Source organism: Muntiacus reevesi, chromosome X (assembly GCF_963930625.1).
Source record: "Muntiacus reevesi chromosome X, mMunRee1.1, whole genome shotgun sequence".
In the NCBI taxonomy this organism is placed as follows: Eukaryota; Metazoa; Chordata; class Mammalia; order Artiodactyla; family Cervidae; genus Muntiacus; species Muntiacus reevesi.
In genome coordinates, this window is record NC_089271.1 from 148,888,431 (window position 1) to 148,901,050 (window position 12,620).

The 12,620-nt window shown below is 40.8% G+C and overlaps 1 protein-coding gene across 1 annotated transcript in view; it reads left to right on the plus strand.

Annotated features, from left to right (window-relative positions):
- The first annotated feature begins 8,638 nt into the window (after positions 1 to 8,638).
- LOC136154771 (phosphatidylinositol-binding clathrin assembly protein LAP-like) overlaps positions 8,639 to 12,620 on the plus strand; it is a 48,478-nt gene continuing 44,496 nt past the window's right edge. Inside the window, exons 1-2 of the mRNA XM_065916924.1 lie at positions 8,639 to 8,717; positions 8,805 to 9,008. Coding sequence (XP_065772996.1) covers positions 8,639 to 8,717; positions 8,805 to 9,008 — 283 coding nt within the window. The remainder of the gene's footprint in view (positions 8,718 to 8,804; positions 9,009 to 12,620) is intronic.

Here is a 12,620-nt window from a genome sequence, read left to right on the forward strand (position 1 = left end):
GCCACTACAATACTGTAAAGTAATTAGCCTCCAATTAAAAGAAATTAATTAAAAAAAGACATTCCTAGATTAAAAAAAAAAAACCGGAGATAATTCATCATTAACAGATCTGTCTTACAAGAAATACTAAAGAGAGTCCTTCAGGCTGAAATGAAAGAACATCAGAGAGTAACTCAAAATCACACAAAGAAATAAATATCAATGGTGAAGGCAACAACATAGATAAATATAAAAGACAGCATAATTTTATTTTTGTAAATTATAAAATTCACACCAAGAAAAGCCCAGGACCAGATGGTTTCACAGGTGAATTCTATGAAACTTTTGAATTAATGCTGATTCTGAATTAACACCAATCCTTCACAAATTATTCAAAAATAAAAGAGGAGGAAATACTTCCTAACTCATTTTCTGTCAAAACCAAACAAAGTCATCATAAGAAAAGAAAACCAGAGACAAATATGAAACTGGACCCCTGCCTGACATCATACACAAACATTTAGTTAAGATGTATCACAGACCTCCCTGTTAACAGCTAAATTTATAAAACTCTTAGAAGACAAGGGGTAATATTGTAATGGTTTTTTGCCATACATTGACATAAATCAGCCATGGGTGTGCCCATGTGTCCCCGATCCTGAACCCTCCTCCCACCTCCCTCCCTATCCCATCCCTCAGGGTTGTCCCAGTGCACGAGCTTTGAGTGCCGTTTTTCATGCATCGAACTTGGACTGGTCATCTGTTTCACATATGGTAATATACATATTTCAATGCTGTTCTCTCAAATCAGTCCACCCTCACCTTCTCCCACAGAGTCCAAAAGTCTGTTCTTTACATCTGTGTCTCTTTTGCTGTCTCACATATAGGGTCATGGTTACCATAGGCAATGATTCTTTAGGTATGGCACCGAAGCATAAACAGCAAAAGAAAAAATAGATAAACTGGACTGGAATACTGTCCAAGATAGATCGTAATTGGAGAACAAAAGGCTTAAATTTATGACAAATGCAATCACATTAAGTATCTTTTATGACAACAATGGTATAAAATCAGAAAACAATAACAGGAGTAAAATGTACTCATACGTGGAAATTAACACACTCCTGAATAATCACTGGGTCAATGAATAAATCAAAGGAAAATTTTAAAAAATACCTTGAGACAAATTAAAAATGGAGACAACAAATCCTATGGGATGTGGTGAGAGCACATCCATGAAGGAATTTTAGAATAATGAATGCATGCATTAAGCAAAAAGAGAGATATCAACCAAACAAGCTAATTTTACACTTCATGGAACTAGAAAAGGAACAAACTGAACACAAAGCAGAAAGAAGGAAAGAATAAAGATTAGAGAAGAAATAAATGGAATAGAGACCAGAAAGGTAACAAAAAGATCAACACAACTGAGTTGGTTTTTTAAGATAAAATTTACAAATCTTTAGCTACTTAAATGAAGAAAAAAAAGAGAGAAGACTCAAATAATAAAGTCAGAAATGAAAAGGAAGACATTACAACTGATACCAAAGAAATACAAAGGATCATAAGAGAATACTTTGAAAAATTATATGCCAATGAGTAAGATGACATAGAATGCATAATTTCTTAGAAACTTACAACCTACCAAGACTGAATCATGAATAGAACATCTGAACAGACCAACAATAAATAAGATTGAAGCAGTAATCACAAACCTCCCAGTACAGTTTTCTGTAATGTACAGCTCATGAGCAGATGGGTTCATGTGTGAATTATACAAAACATTTAAAGAATAATTAATGAATCTTTCTTAAACTGTTCCGAAAATTTGAAGGGGAAGGCACATATTGATTTTCATTTAGTAAGGCCAGCATTATCCTTATACCAATGTCAGATACAGACACTACAAGGAGGGAAAATTACAGGGCAAACTCCCTGATGAATCAAAATGGAAAAAATCCTCAACAGAATGCTAGCAAACTGAATTCAACAGCATGATAAAAGGATCATACAAAATGATCAATTGGAATTTATCCCCAAGATGCAAGGATGGTTCAACATACACAAATCAATAAACATAATATACTACATTAACAGAAATGAAGGATACAAATCATATAATCATCTCAACAATTGCAGAAAAAGCATTTGACAAAACCAACATCTCTTCATGATAAAACTCTGCAGTTTTTTTTTTTTTTTTTAGGAGAAATGTATCTCAACATAATAAGAGCCATAGGACAAGCCCATAGCTAACATCATCCTCAGTGGTAAAAAGTGATCTTTTTCTCAAAGATCAGAAACAAGACAAGGGTGCCTACTTGCCACTTCTTTTTAAGATAATACTGGTAGTCCTCTGTAGAAGAATTAGGCAAGAAAAAGAAATAAAAGTCATCAAAATTGGAAAGAAAGATGAAAAATTATTTGTTTGCAGATGGCATGGTCTTATTTGTAGAAAAACCTAAAAACTCTACCAAAAAAATCTAGAATTAATAAACAAATTCAGTGAAGTTGCAGGATACAAAATCAACATACAAAAATCAGTTGTATTTCTGTACACTAATGAACTATCTGGAAAAGAATTTAAGAAAACATTCACATATACAATAGCATATTGTATATGCTATATACATATATATCTATGTATATATATATATATGTATATATACATATATATATACAATATAAAAAATACTTAGAAATAATTTTAGCCAAGCAAATGAAAGATCTTGTACCCTGAAAAACATAAGATATTAATGGAAGAATTTGAAGATGACACAAACAAATGGAAACATATCCTGAGTTCATGGGGAATTCCCTGGCAGTCCAGTCATTAGCATTCTGCACTTACCAAGGGTCCAGGTTCAATCCCTGGAGGGAAACTAAGATCCCTCAAACTTCATGGCATGGCCAAATAAATAAAAATAAAAAAGAAATTCTAATATATCCTGTGTTCCTGGATTGGAAGAATGAATATTGTTAAAAATGATCATAATATCTAAAGTGATCTACAGATTATGCACTGGAGAAGGAAATGGATACCCACTCCAGTATTCTTGCCTGGAGAATCCCAGGGATGGGAGCCTGGTGGGCTGCCATCTCTGGGGTCGCACAGAGTTGGACATGACTGACACGACTTAGCAGCAGCAGATCTACAGATTCAGTGCAATCCCTATCGAAATTCCAATGGTATTTTTCACAGAAATAGAAAAAGCAATACTAAAAATCATATGGAACCACAAAAGACCCCAAACAGCCAAAATGATCCAGAGCAAGAAAAATAAAGCTGGGAACTTCTGGATTTCAAATATTACAGAACTACAGTTATCAAAGCACTATGGTACTGGCATAAAAACAGACCCATAGATCAATGGAACAGAATAAAGTACAAGAATAAGCCCACACATACACAATCAACTAAATATTTGACAAGGAAGCCAAGAATGCACAATGGAGAGATGGTAGTCTTCTCCATAAGTGGTGTTGGGAAAACTAGACATCCATAAGCAAATGAATGAAACTGGACCACTATCTTACACCATACACAACATTTAACTCAAATGGATTAAATACTTAAATGTAAAATCTGAAAGGATAAAACTCCTAGAATTAAATCTAGGTGTATGCTCCTTGACATCCATCTGGGCAAAGACTTTAAATTTGACACTGAAAGCCAAAGCAACAACAGCAAAAATAAACAAGTGGTACCACATCAAACTAAAAAGCTATACAGCAATGGATGCCATCAACAAAATGAAAAGTTAACCCATGGAACGTGAGAAGGTATTTGTATATCATATATCTGATAAGAGGTTAATACCTCAAATTGGCTTCCCTGATAGCTCAGCTCCTAAAGAATCTGCCTGCAGTGTGGGAGACCTGGGCTCAATCCCTGGTTTGGGACGATCCCCTGGAGAAGGGAAAGGCTACCCATTCCAGTATTCTGTCCTGGAGAATTCCATGAACTATATAGTCCATGGGGTCACAAAGAGTTGGACACAACTGAGTGACTTTCACTTTCACCTCAAATATATAAGAAACTTTTATAACAATAGCAAAAAAATACAAGCAATCTAATTTAAGAATAGACCTGAGACCTAATAAACACTTTCCAAAGAAGACATACAAATGGCCAACATGCACATGAAGAGTTGCTCAACACTGAGAATCATCAACGAAATGCAAATCAAAACCACAATAAGCTATCACCTCACACGTGTCAGGATGGCTGTTATCAAAAAGACAACAAAAAACAAGTATCCGTGAGGATGTGGAGAAAAGGGAACCCTATACAGTGTTGATAGGAATATAAACTGGTATAGCCATTTTCAAAACAGTATGGAGATTCTTAAAAAAATTAGAAATAGAACTAGCATATGATCCAGCAATCCAAATTTTGGGCATATATCTGTAGGAAATGAAAGCAATATCTCAAAGGTATGTATATATATAATGCAGTCATTAAAAAAAGGAAATTCTGCCGTTTGTAACAACATAGATAAGCCTGGAGGACATTATGCTAGGTGAAATAAGCTAAGCACAGAATGACAAATGATATATGATTTCACTTATATATGGAATCTGAAAATGTTGAACTTATATAACCAGAAAGTGGAATAATGTTTGCTGGGGGCTGGGGCTGGGGGAAATGGGGAGAAGTTGATCAAAGGATACACATTTTCAATTACAAGATGAATTCATTAAAAAAGATGAATGAGTTCTAAGGATCTAACACACAGCATGGTGACCATAATTAATAATATTGCATACTTGAAATTTGCTAAAAGAATAGATCATAAATGTTCTAACCACAGAAAATATTTCAAGTATGGAGATGATGGATATGTTAATTAACTAGAGTATGGTGATCATTTCACAGTCCTTATCTTTCACACCCTAAAAGAAAACATCATGTTGTACAACATAAATATATACAATTTTTATTTGTTAATCATACCTCAATAAAGCTGAAAAAAGATAAATAACCCAATTAAAAAATTAGCAAATGATAAAAAAAGAAAAATATTAGCAAAGCATCAGAATGGACATTACTCCAAAGTAGATACACAAATTTCAATAAGCACATGAAAAAATTCTACTAAATTATTAGTCATCAGGAAATTGTAAATGAAAATTACATAGAGATACCACTTTCCATCCACTCAGATGTCTATAATCAAACAAATGGAAAAGAAATATGAGCAAGGATGTGGAAAAATTGGTACCCTTATACATTGCTGGTCGAATTGTAATAAGGTTCAGTCCTGTGGAAAACAGTTTGGCACTTCCTTATAAAGTTCAACACAGAATAACCATATGAACATGCAATTCCACTCCTAGGTATGTATCTAAAAGAACTGAAAAAGGGTATTGAAAGAAATACTTGCATGTGAAGCAGTATTCACAATAGCTCAAAAAGGGAAACAGCTCAAATGTTCATCAATGAATGGATAAATTGTAGTATATCCATACAATGGAATATTATTTGGTCATAAAAAGAAATGAAGTACTGATTAATGCTACAACATGAATGAAGCTAGAATATATTATGCTAAGTGAAAGAGCCCGGTTTCAAAGTTCCACATATTGACTGAGTCCTTTCATATGAAATATTTAGAATAGGAAAATCTTCAGAGACATAAAGTAGAATAGTGATTGACTAGGGATGGGAGGTTTAGGTGGAAATGAGGAATGATGGCTAATGAGTGTGGAGTTTCTTTGTAAACTGTTTCAAATTGATCCTGGTGCTGGTCATACAACTCTGAATATACTAAAAACTACCAATTTGTAGACTAAATGGGTGAATGGTATGATAGTGTGCATGCTCAGTCACTCAGTTGTGTCTGACTCTTTGCAACCCCATGGACTGCAACCCTCCAGGCTTCTCTGTCCATGGAATTTTCCAGGCAAGAATACTGGACTATGTTGCCATTTCTTCCACCAGGGCATCTTTCAAACCCAGGGATCAGACCTGGGTCTCCTGCACTGGTAAGTAGATTCTTTACCACTGCACCATGATATGTGAATTAAATATCATCTATTAATTAAATACCAATAAAGCTGTTTGAGAAAACATATGCTGAAAGGATAGAAGAGATATAAAAGTAATGTATGTGCCTGTCTAAACAAAGTTCAACATTCTGTAAAGGAATATATAAAAATACAGCACTCAGTGAAGCAAAATTAACAATATTTGACATCTACATAAAATTGCATAAGAAGCAGAAAAAATGTTAGCTATGTCAAAGAGAAAAATAAGTCAATAGAAACAGAGCCAGAAATGTCAAAGATGAAGGAATTGGTTGACAAATATACAACCTTGATAGTTATTGTGCTATCCACAAGGGTTTAAAGGAAAATGTAAACCTAATGAAGAGAGCATTGAAAGATAAGAATCAAATGGAAATTTTAGAGATGAAAAACACCTTACTGGACATGAAAACTGTCCAAAACGGGATTAAGAGAAGATTAGACTCTGCAAAAACTAAGATCATTGAACTTGAAGACATAGCAAAATAAAGTCTCCAACCTGAAGCTCAGGGTGGGGGACAAAGGCTATAAAAATACAAATGAACAGAGCTTCAGTCACTTGTGATACAATACCAATAACTGTAAAACACATTTAATGGAACACTGCATTGAGCAGGAAAAAAAAAATGCAGCTTTCGAAGACCTAAATGTAAGACCAGAAACTATAAAACTCTTAAAGGAAAACATAGGCAGAACACTTGATGACATAAGTGAAAGCAAGATCCTTTATGACCCACCTCCTAGAGTAATGGAAATAAAAACAAAAGTAAACAAGTGGGACCTGATTGAACTTAAAAGCTTTTGCACAGCAAAGGAAACTATAAGCAAGGTGAAAAGACAACCCTCAGAATGGGAGAAAATAATAGCAAATGAAACAACTGACAAAGGATTAATTTCCAAAATATACAAGCAACTCATACAACTCAATACCAGAAAACCAAACAACCCAATCAAAAAGTGGGAAAAATACCTAAACAGACATTTCACCAAAGAAGACATTCAGATGGCTAACAAACACATGAAAAGATTCTCAACATCGCTCATTATCAGAGAAATGCAAATCAAAATTACAATGAGCTATCACCTCACACTGGTCAAAATGGCCATCATCAAAAAGTCTACAGACAAAAAATGCGGGAGAGGGTGTGGAGAAAAAGGAATGCTCTTGCACTGTTGGTGGGAATGTAAATTGATACAGCTACTATGGAAGACGGTATGGAGATTCCTTTCAAAAACTAGAAGTAAAACCACCATATGACCCAGCAATCCCACTGCTAGGCATATTCCCTGAGGAAATCAGGGTTGAAAAAGACACATGTATCCCATTGTTCATTGCAGCACTATTTACAATAGCTAGAACATGAAAGCAACCTATATGTCCACAGACAGATAAATGGATAAAGAAGTTGTGGTACATATACACAGTGGAATATTACTCAGCCATAAAAAGGTATGCCTTTGAGTCAGTTCTAATGAGGTGGATGAACCTAGAACCTATTATACAAAGTGAAGTAAGTTGGAAAAAGAAAGATAAATATTGTATTCTAATGCATATATACAGAATCTAGAAAAATGGTACTGAAGAATCTATTTACAGGGTAGCAGTGGAGACATAGAAAATAGACTTATGAACATGGGGAGAGGGGAGAAGAGGGTAAAATGTATGGGAAGAGTAACATGGAAACTTACGTTACCATATGTAAAATAGCCAATGGGAATTTGCTGTATGGTTCAGGAAACTCAAACAGGGGCTCTGTATCAACTTAGAGGGGTGGGATGGGGTGGGAGAAGGGAGGGAAGTTCAAAAGGGAGTGGATATATGTATACCTATGGCTGATTCATGTTGAAGTTTGCCAGAAAACAACAAAATTCCATAAAGCAATTATCCTTCAATACAAAAATAAATTAATTTTTAAAATTTGCAGCTTTCAAGGGTACACTGAACATTTACCTTTGTAGTGCATATATTCTGTTCTATAAAATAGATCTCAATAATATTTAAGAGACTGAAATAATATCTTTGACAGAAACAAAAGCCATACTTAACCCTAATGTCCTATATTATAAAAAAGAATCTTAAACAAGGAATCGAACCTCTCTTCAGAAACTAGAAAGTGAAGAGGTAAATAAACTGCAAGTAAGTAGAAGCAATGGAATAATACAGATAGGAGCAGAAATCAATGACATAGAAAAGAGAATACAGAGAAAATCAATGAAACCAAACCATGGTCCTTTGAGAGGATCAATCAAATTGATAGTTGTCTAGCCAGATCAATCATGGAAAAAAAAGAGACAGAAGGCATACATTACTATCAAGATTGAGAGTAGTAAGGTCACTACAGACTGCAGGGGTAGAGGGAATAGTATGAAGAAGTCTATGAACTTCCATATATGATGCTGGGTGAAGGGTTGAAGGCCAGGGACTCAGGCAGGATACAGATCCCATTACCCGTGAAGGAAGCCTCCTTAAGAAGACCAGGTCAAGGATTTCCACAGCACTGTCACATGACCACTTAACTTCCTAAGACCAAAAGATCTCCAGATCTTTCATCTGTGGTCCCCAACATGTCCCTCTTTCTCATGATATTCACTCAATGGCAGTTGTTTATTCTCTTATTGAGGGTCTATCATGCCTTGGTCGCCTGAGATGCCCCGCCTCACGCAGGGTCCTACCCCCCTGAACCCGCTACACTCGGCCCCGGTGCCTCGTGACTTCATGCCTCACCTCATAATTCTGCAGGCCCGCGTCAGGGGGCGCAGGACAGAGTGACGGTGAAGGCCGGGTGCCACGCAAGGTCTTTCTTCCGTCATCTCGGGCGCCCCTCCCATCGCCTGGGTCCAGGCTCAGTCCGCTGGCCGGAAGAGGAGGGACCAGGTTCCGCTGCCATTATCCTCGTGGCTGGCAGCCGGCGACGCACTTATGGGGTCGTCTGCGTCAAAGGCTGCCCGCGCGGCAACCACCAACGAGCCCACCGAACCTGAGCCGAAACACTTGGCAGGTGAGTAGACTCTATGGCCACTCAGGCCCTGCCGCAGCCCCAGCACCCTTCCCCCGCACCGCATGGCCATGGGCACGGGGGCGTGGGGGAGGGGGCGTTCGCACTCCAGTGCCTTTGATTGAGCCTGGAACTCAAACTATGGTCTCTTTAACGCCAAACGTCGAACTCTTTGCACGTTCAGCCTGAACCTTGGGACATAATAGGCAGCGGAGTAACAACTTGGGCTTCTGAGAGAGGTCCCATTCTTAAAGTTATCTGCTGCCCAGAGACTCCCTGTGGAGCAAGTATGGGGGTCTGTGTGTGTGTGTGCATGCTCAGAAGTGTGCAACTCTGTACCGGAGCAGTGGTTTATGGGTGACTGTGTGTGCATGCGCACGCTCAGTCGTGTCCGACTCTTTGCACCGGAGCAGTGGGATATGGTTGTGTGTGTGTGTGTGCACGTGTGCATGCATACTCAGTCATGTCCAACTCTTTGTGTTGGAGCAGTGGCGTATGACTGTGTGTGTGTGTGTGTGTGTGTGTGTGTGTGTCTGTGCTCAGTCCTGTCCGACTCTTTGTAGCAGAGCAGTGGCGTGTGTGTGTGTGTGTGAGCTCAGTCGTGTCTGACCCTTTGTGTCAAAGCAGTGGCATATGAGTGTGCATGTGTGTCTGTGTGAGCTCAGTGGTGTTCAACTCTATGCGCCTGAGCAGTGGTGTTGGGTATATATGTGTGTGTGGATGCTCAGTCCTGTCTGACCCTTTGCACTGGAGCAGTGGCATATGGGTGTGTGTGTGTGTGTGCGTGTGTGCAGCTCAGTTGTGTCTGACTCTTTGCACCGGAGCAGTGGCAGATGGCTGTGTGTGTGTGTGTGCATGCACGCGCTCCCTTGTATCTGACTCTGCACCAGAGCAGTGGAGTATAGGTGTGTGTGTGTGCTCAGTCCTGTCTCTTTGCGCCAGAGCAGTTTTGTATGGTTGTGTGTGTGTGTGCTCAGTCATGTCCGACTCTTCGCTCCAGAGCAGTGGCATATAGGGGTGTGTGTGCGTGTGTGTGTGTGTATGCACTCTGTAGTGTCTGCCTCTTTGTGGTGAAACAGTGGCATATGGGTGTGTGTGTGTGTGTGTGTGTGTGCGTGTGCTTGGTCATGTCCAGCTGCGCCAGCACAGGGGCATATGGGTGTGTGTGTGTGTGCGTTTCATCGCGTCTGACTTTTTGTCGGAGCAGTGGCATATGGGTGTGTGCGTGTGTGTGTGTGTGAGATCAGTCGTGTTTGACTCTGTGCCTGAGCAGTGGTTTATGGGTGTTTGCATGTGTGTGTGTCTGTGTGTTCGTGCTCAGTCCTGTCTGACTCTGCACTGGAGGAATGGCATATGGGTGTGTGTGTGTGTGTATGTGTGTGTGCTGTCATGTCTGACTCTGCACCAGAGCAGTGGCATATGGGTGTGTGTGTGTGCGTGTGTTCAGTCATGTCTGACTCTTTTTGCTGGAGCAGTGGCATATGGGTGTGCATGTGTCTGTGTGTGTGTGTGCTCAGTAGTGTCTGACTCTTTGTGGTGGAGCAGTGGTGTATGGCTGTGTGTGTGTGTTTGCTTGGACGTGTCCAACTCTGCACCAGAGCAGGGGCGTGTGGTTGTGTGGGTGTTGTATGCGTGCTTAGTCGTGTCTGACTCTTGGCACTGGAAAAGTGGCAGATGGCTGTATGTGTGTGTGTTTGTGTGTGCTCAGTAGTCTCTGACTCTGCGCCAGAGCAGTGGCATATGGGTGTGTGTGTTCATGCTCAGTCCTGTCTCACTCTTTGTGCCTGAGCTTGGCATATGGGTGTGTGCGTCTATGTGTGTGTGTTCTGTCATGTCCGAGTCTTTGCACTGGAGCAGCGGCATATGGGTATGTGTGTGTGTCTGCGCACTCAGTAGTGTCCAGCTCTTTGCGGTGGAACAGTAGTGTGCATGCTCGGTTGTGTCTGACTGCACCAGAGCAGTGGCATATGAGTGTGTGTCTGTGTGTGTGCTCAGTAGTCTCCGACTCTTTGTGGTGGAGCAGTGGCATGTGACTCTGTGTGTGTATGTGTGTACATGCTCAGTCGTGTTTGACTCTTGGTGCCAGAGCAGTGGCGGATGGCTGTGCACGTGTGTGTGTGTATGTGTGTGTGTGCGCGCACGTGCTCAGTCCTGTCTGACTTGTGCACCAGAGCAGTGGTATATGGGTGTGTGTGTGTGTGTGTGTGTGCTCAGTCGTATCCAACTCTGTGCCAGAGCAGTAGCGGATGGGTATATGTCTGTGTGTGTGTTTTTGTGTGCATGCTCAGTCATGTCTGAATCTTTGTCCCAGAGCAGTGGCCTGTGGATGTGTGTGTGTGTGTGTGTGTGTGTGTGTGTGTGTGTGTGTGTGTGTGCTCAGTCATGTCCAACTCTGCACCAGAGCAGTAGCAGATGGGTGTGTGTGTCTGCATTTGTGTGCCCATGCTCAGTCATGTCTGACTCTTTGTCCCAGAGGAGTGGCATGTGGATGTGTGTGTGTGTGTGCGCGCGCACGTGCATGCTCAGTAGTGTTCGACTCTTTGTGGTGGAACAGTGGTGTATGGGTGTGTGTGCTCGGTGTGTCCAACTGCACCAGCGCAGTGGCATATTGGTGTGTGTGTGTGTGTCTGTTCAGTTGTATCTGACTCTTTTCACCAGAGCAGTGGCATATGGATGTGTGCGTGTGTGTGTGTGTGATTAGTTGTGTCCGACTCTGCACCAGAGCAGTGGCATATGACTGTGTGTGTGAGCAGTGACATGTGCGTGTGTGCTCAGTAGTGTCCAACTCTTTGTGGTGGAACAGTGGCATATGGCTCTGTGTGTGTGTGTGTGTGTGTGTGTGTGTGTGTGTGTGTGTTTGCTCAGTCGTGTCTGACTCTGGACTAGAGCAATTGTGTGTGGTTGTGGGGGTGTTGTATGCGTGCTCAGTCATGTCTGACTCCTGATGCCGGAGCATTGACAGATGACTGTGTGTGTGTGTGTGCTCGGTCGTGTCCGACTGCGCCAGAGCTGTGGCATATGGGTGTGTGGGTGTGTGAGTGTGTGTGATCAGTCGTGTCTGACTCTTTGCACTGGAGCAGCGGCATGTGGGTGTGTGTGTGTCTATGCCCTCAGTAGTGTCCGACTGTTTGAGTTATAATAGTGGCGAATGGGCGGGTGTGTGTGTGTGTGTGTGTGCTCGGTCATGTCCAGCTGCACCAGAGCAGTCGCATATGGGTGTGTGTGTGTTCAGTCATGTTTGACTCTTTGCACCAGTGCAGTGGCATATGGGTGTGTGCGTGTATGTGTGTGTGATCAGTTGTGTCTGACTCTTTGTGGTGGAACAGTGGTGTATGGGTGTGTGTGTGTGTGCTCGGTCGTGTCTGACTGCACCAGTGCAGTGGCATATGGGTGTATGTTTGTGTTCGTGCGTGTTCAGTTGTGTCTGACTCTTTTCACTGGAGCAGTGGTATATGGGTGTGTGTGCGTGCGTGTGTGTGTGCTTAGTCATTTGTGACTCTGCACCAGAGCAGTGGTGTATTGGTGTGTGTGTGTGTGTGTGTTCAGGCTCAGTCCTGTCTCTTTGCACTGGAACAGTGGCATATGGGTGTGTGTGTGTGATTGTGTATGCTCAGT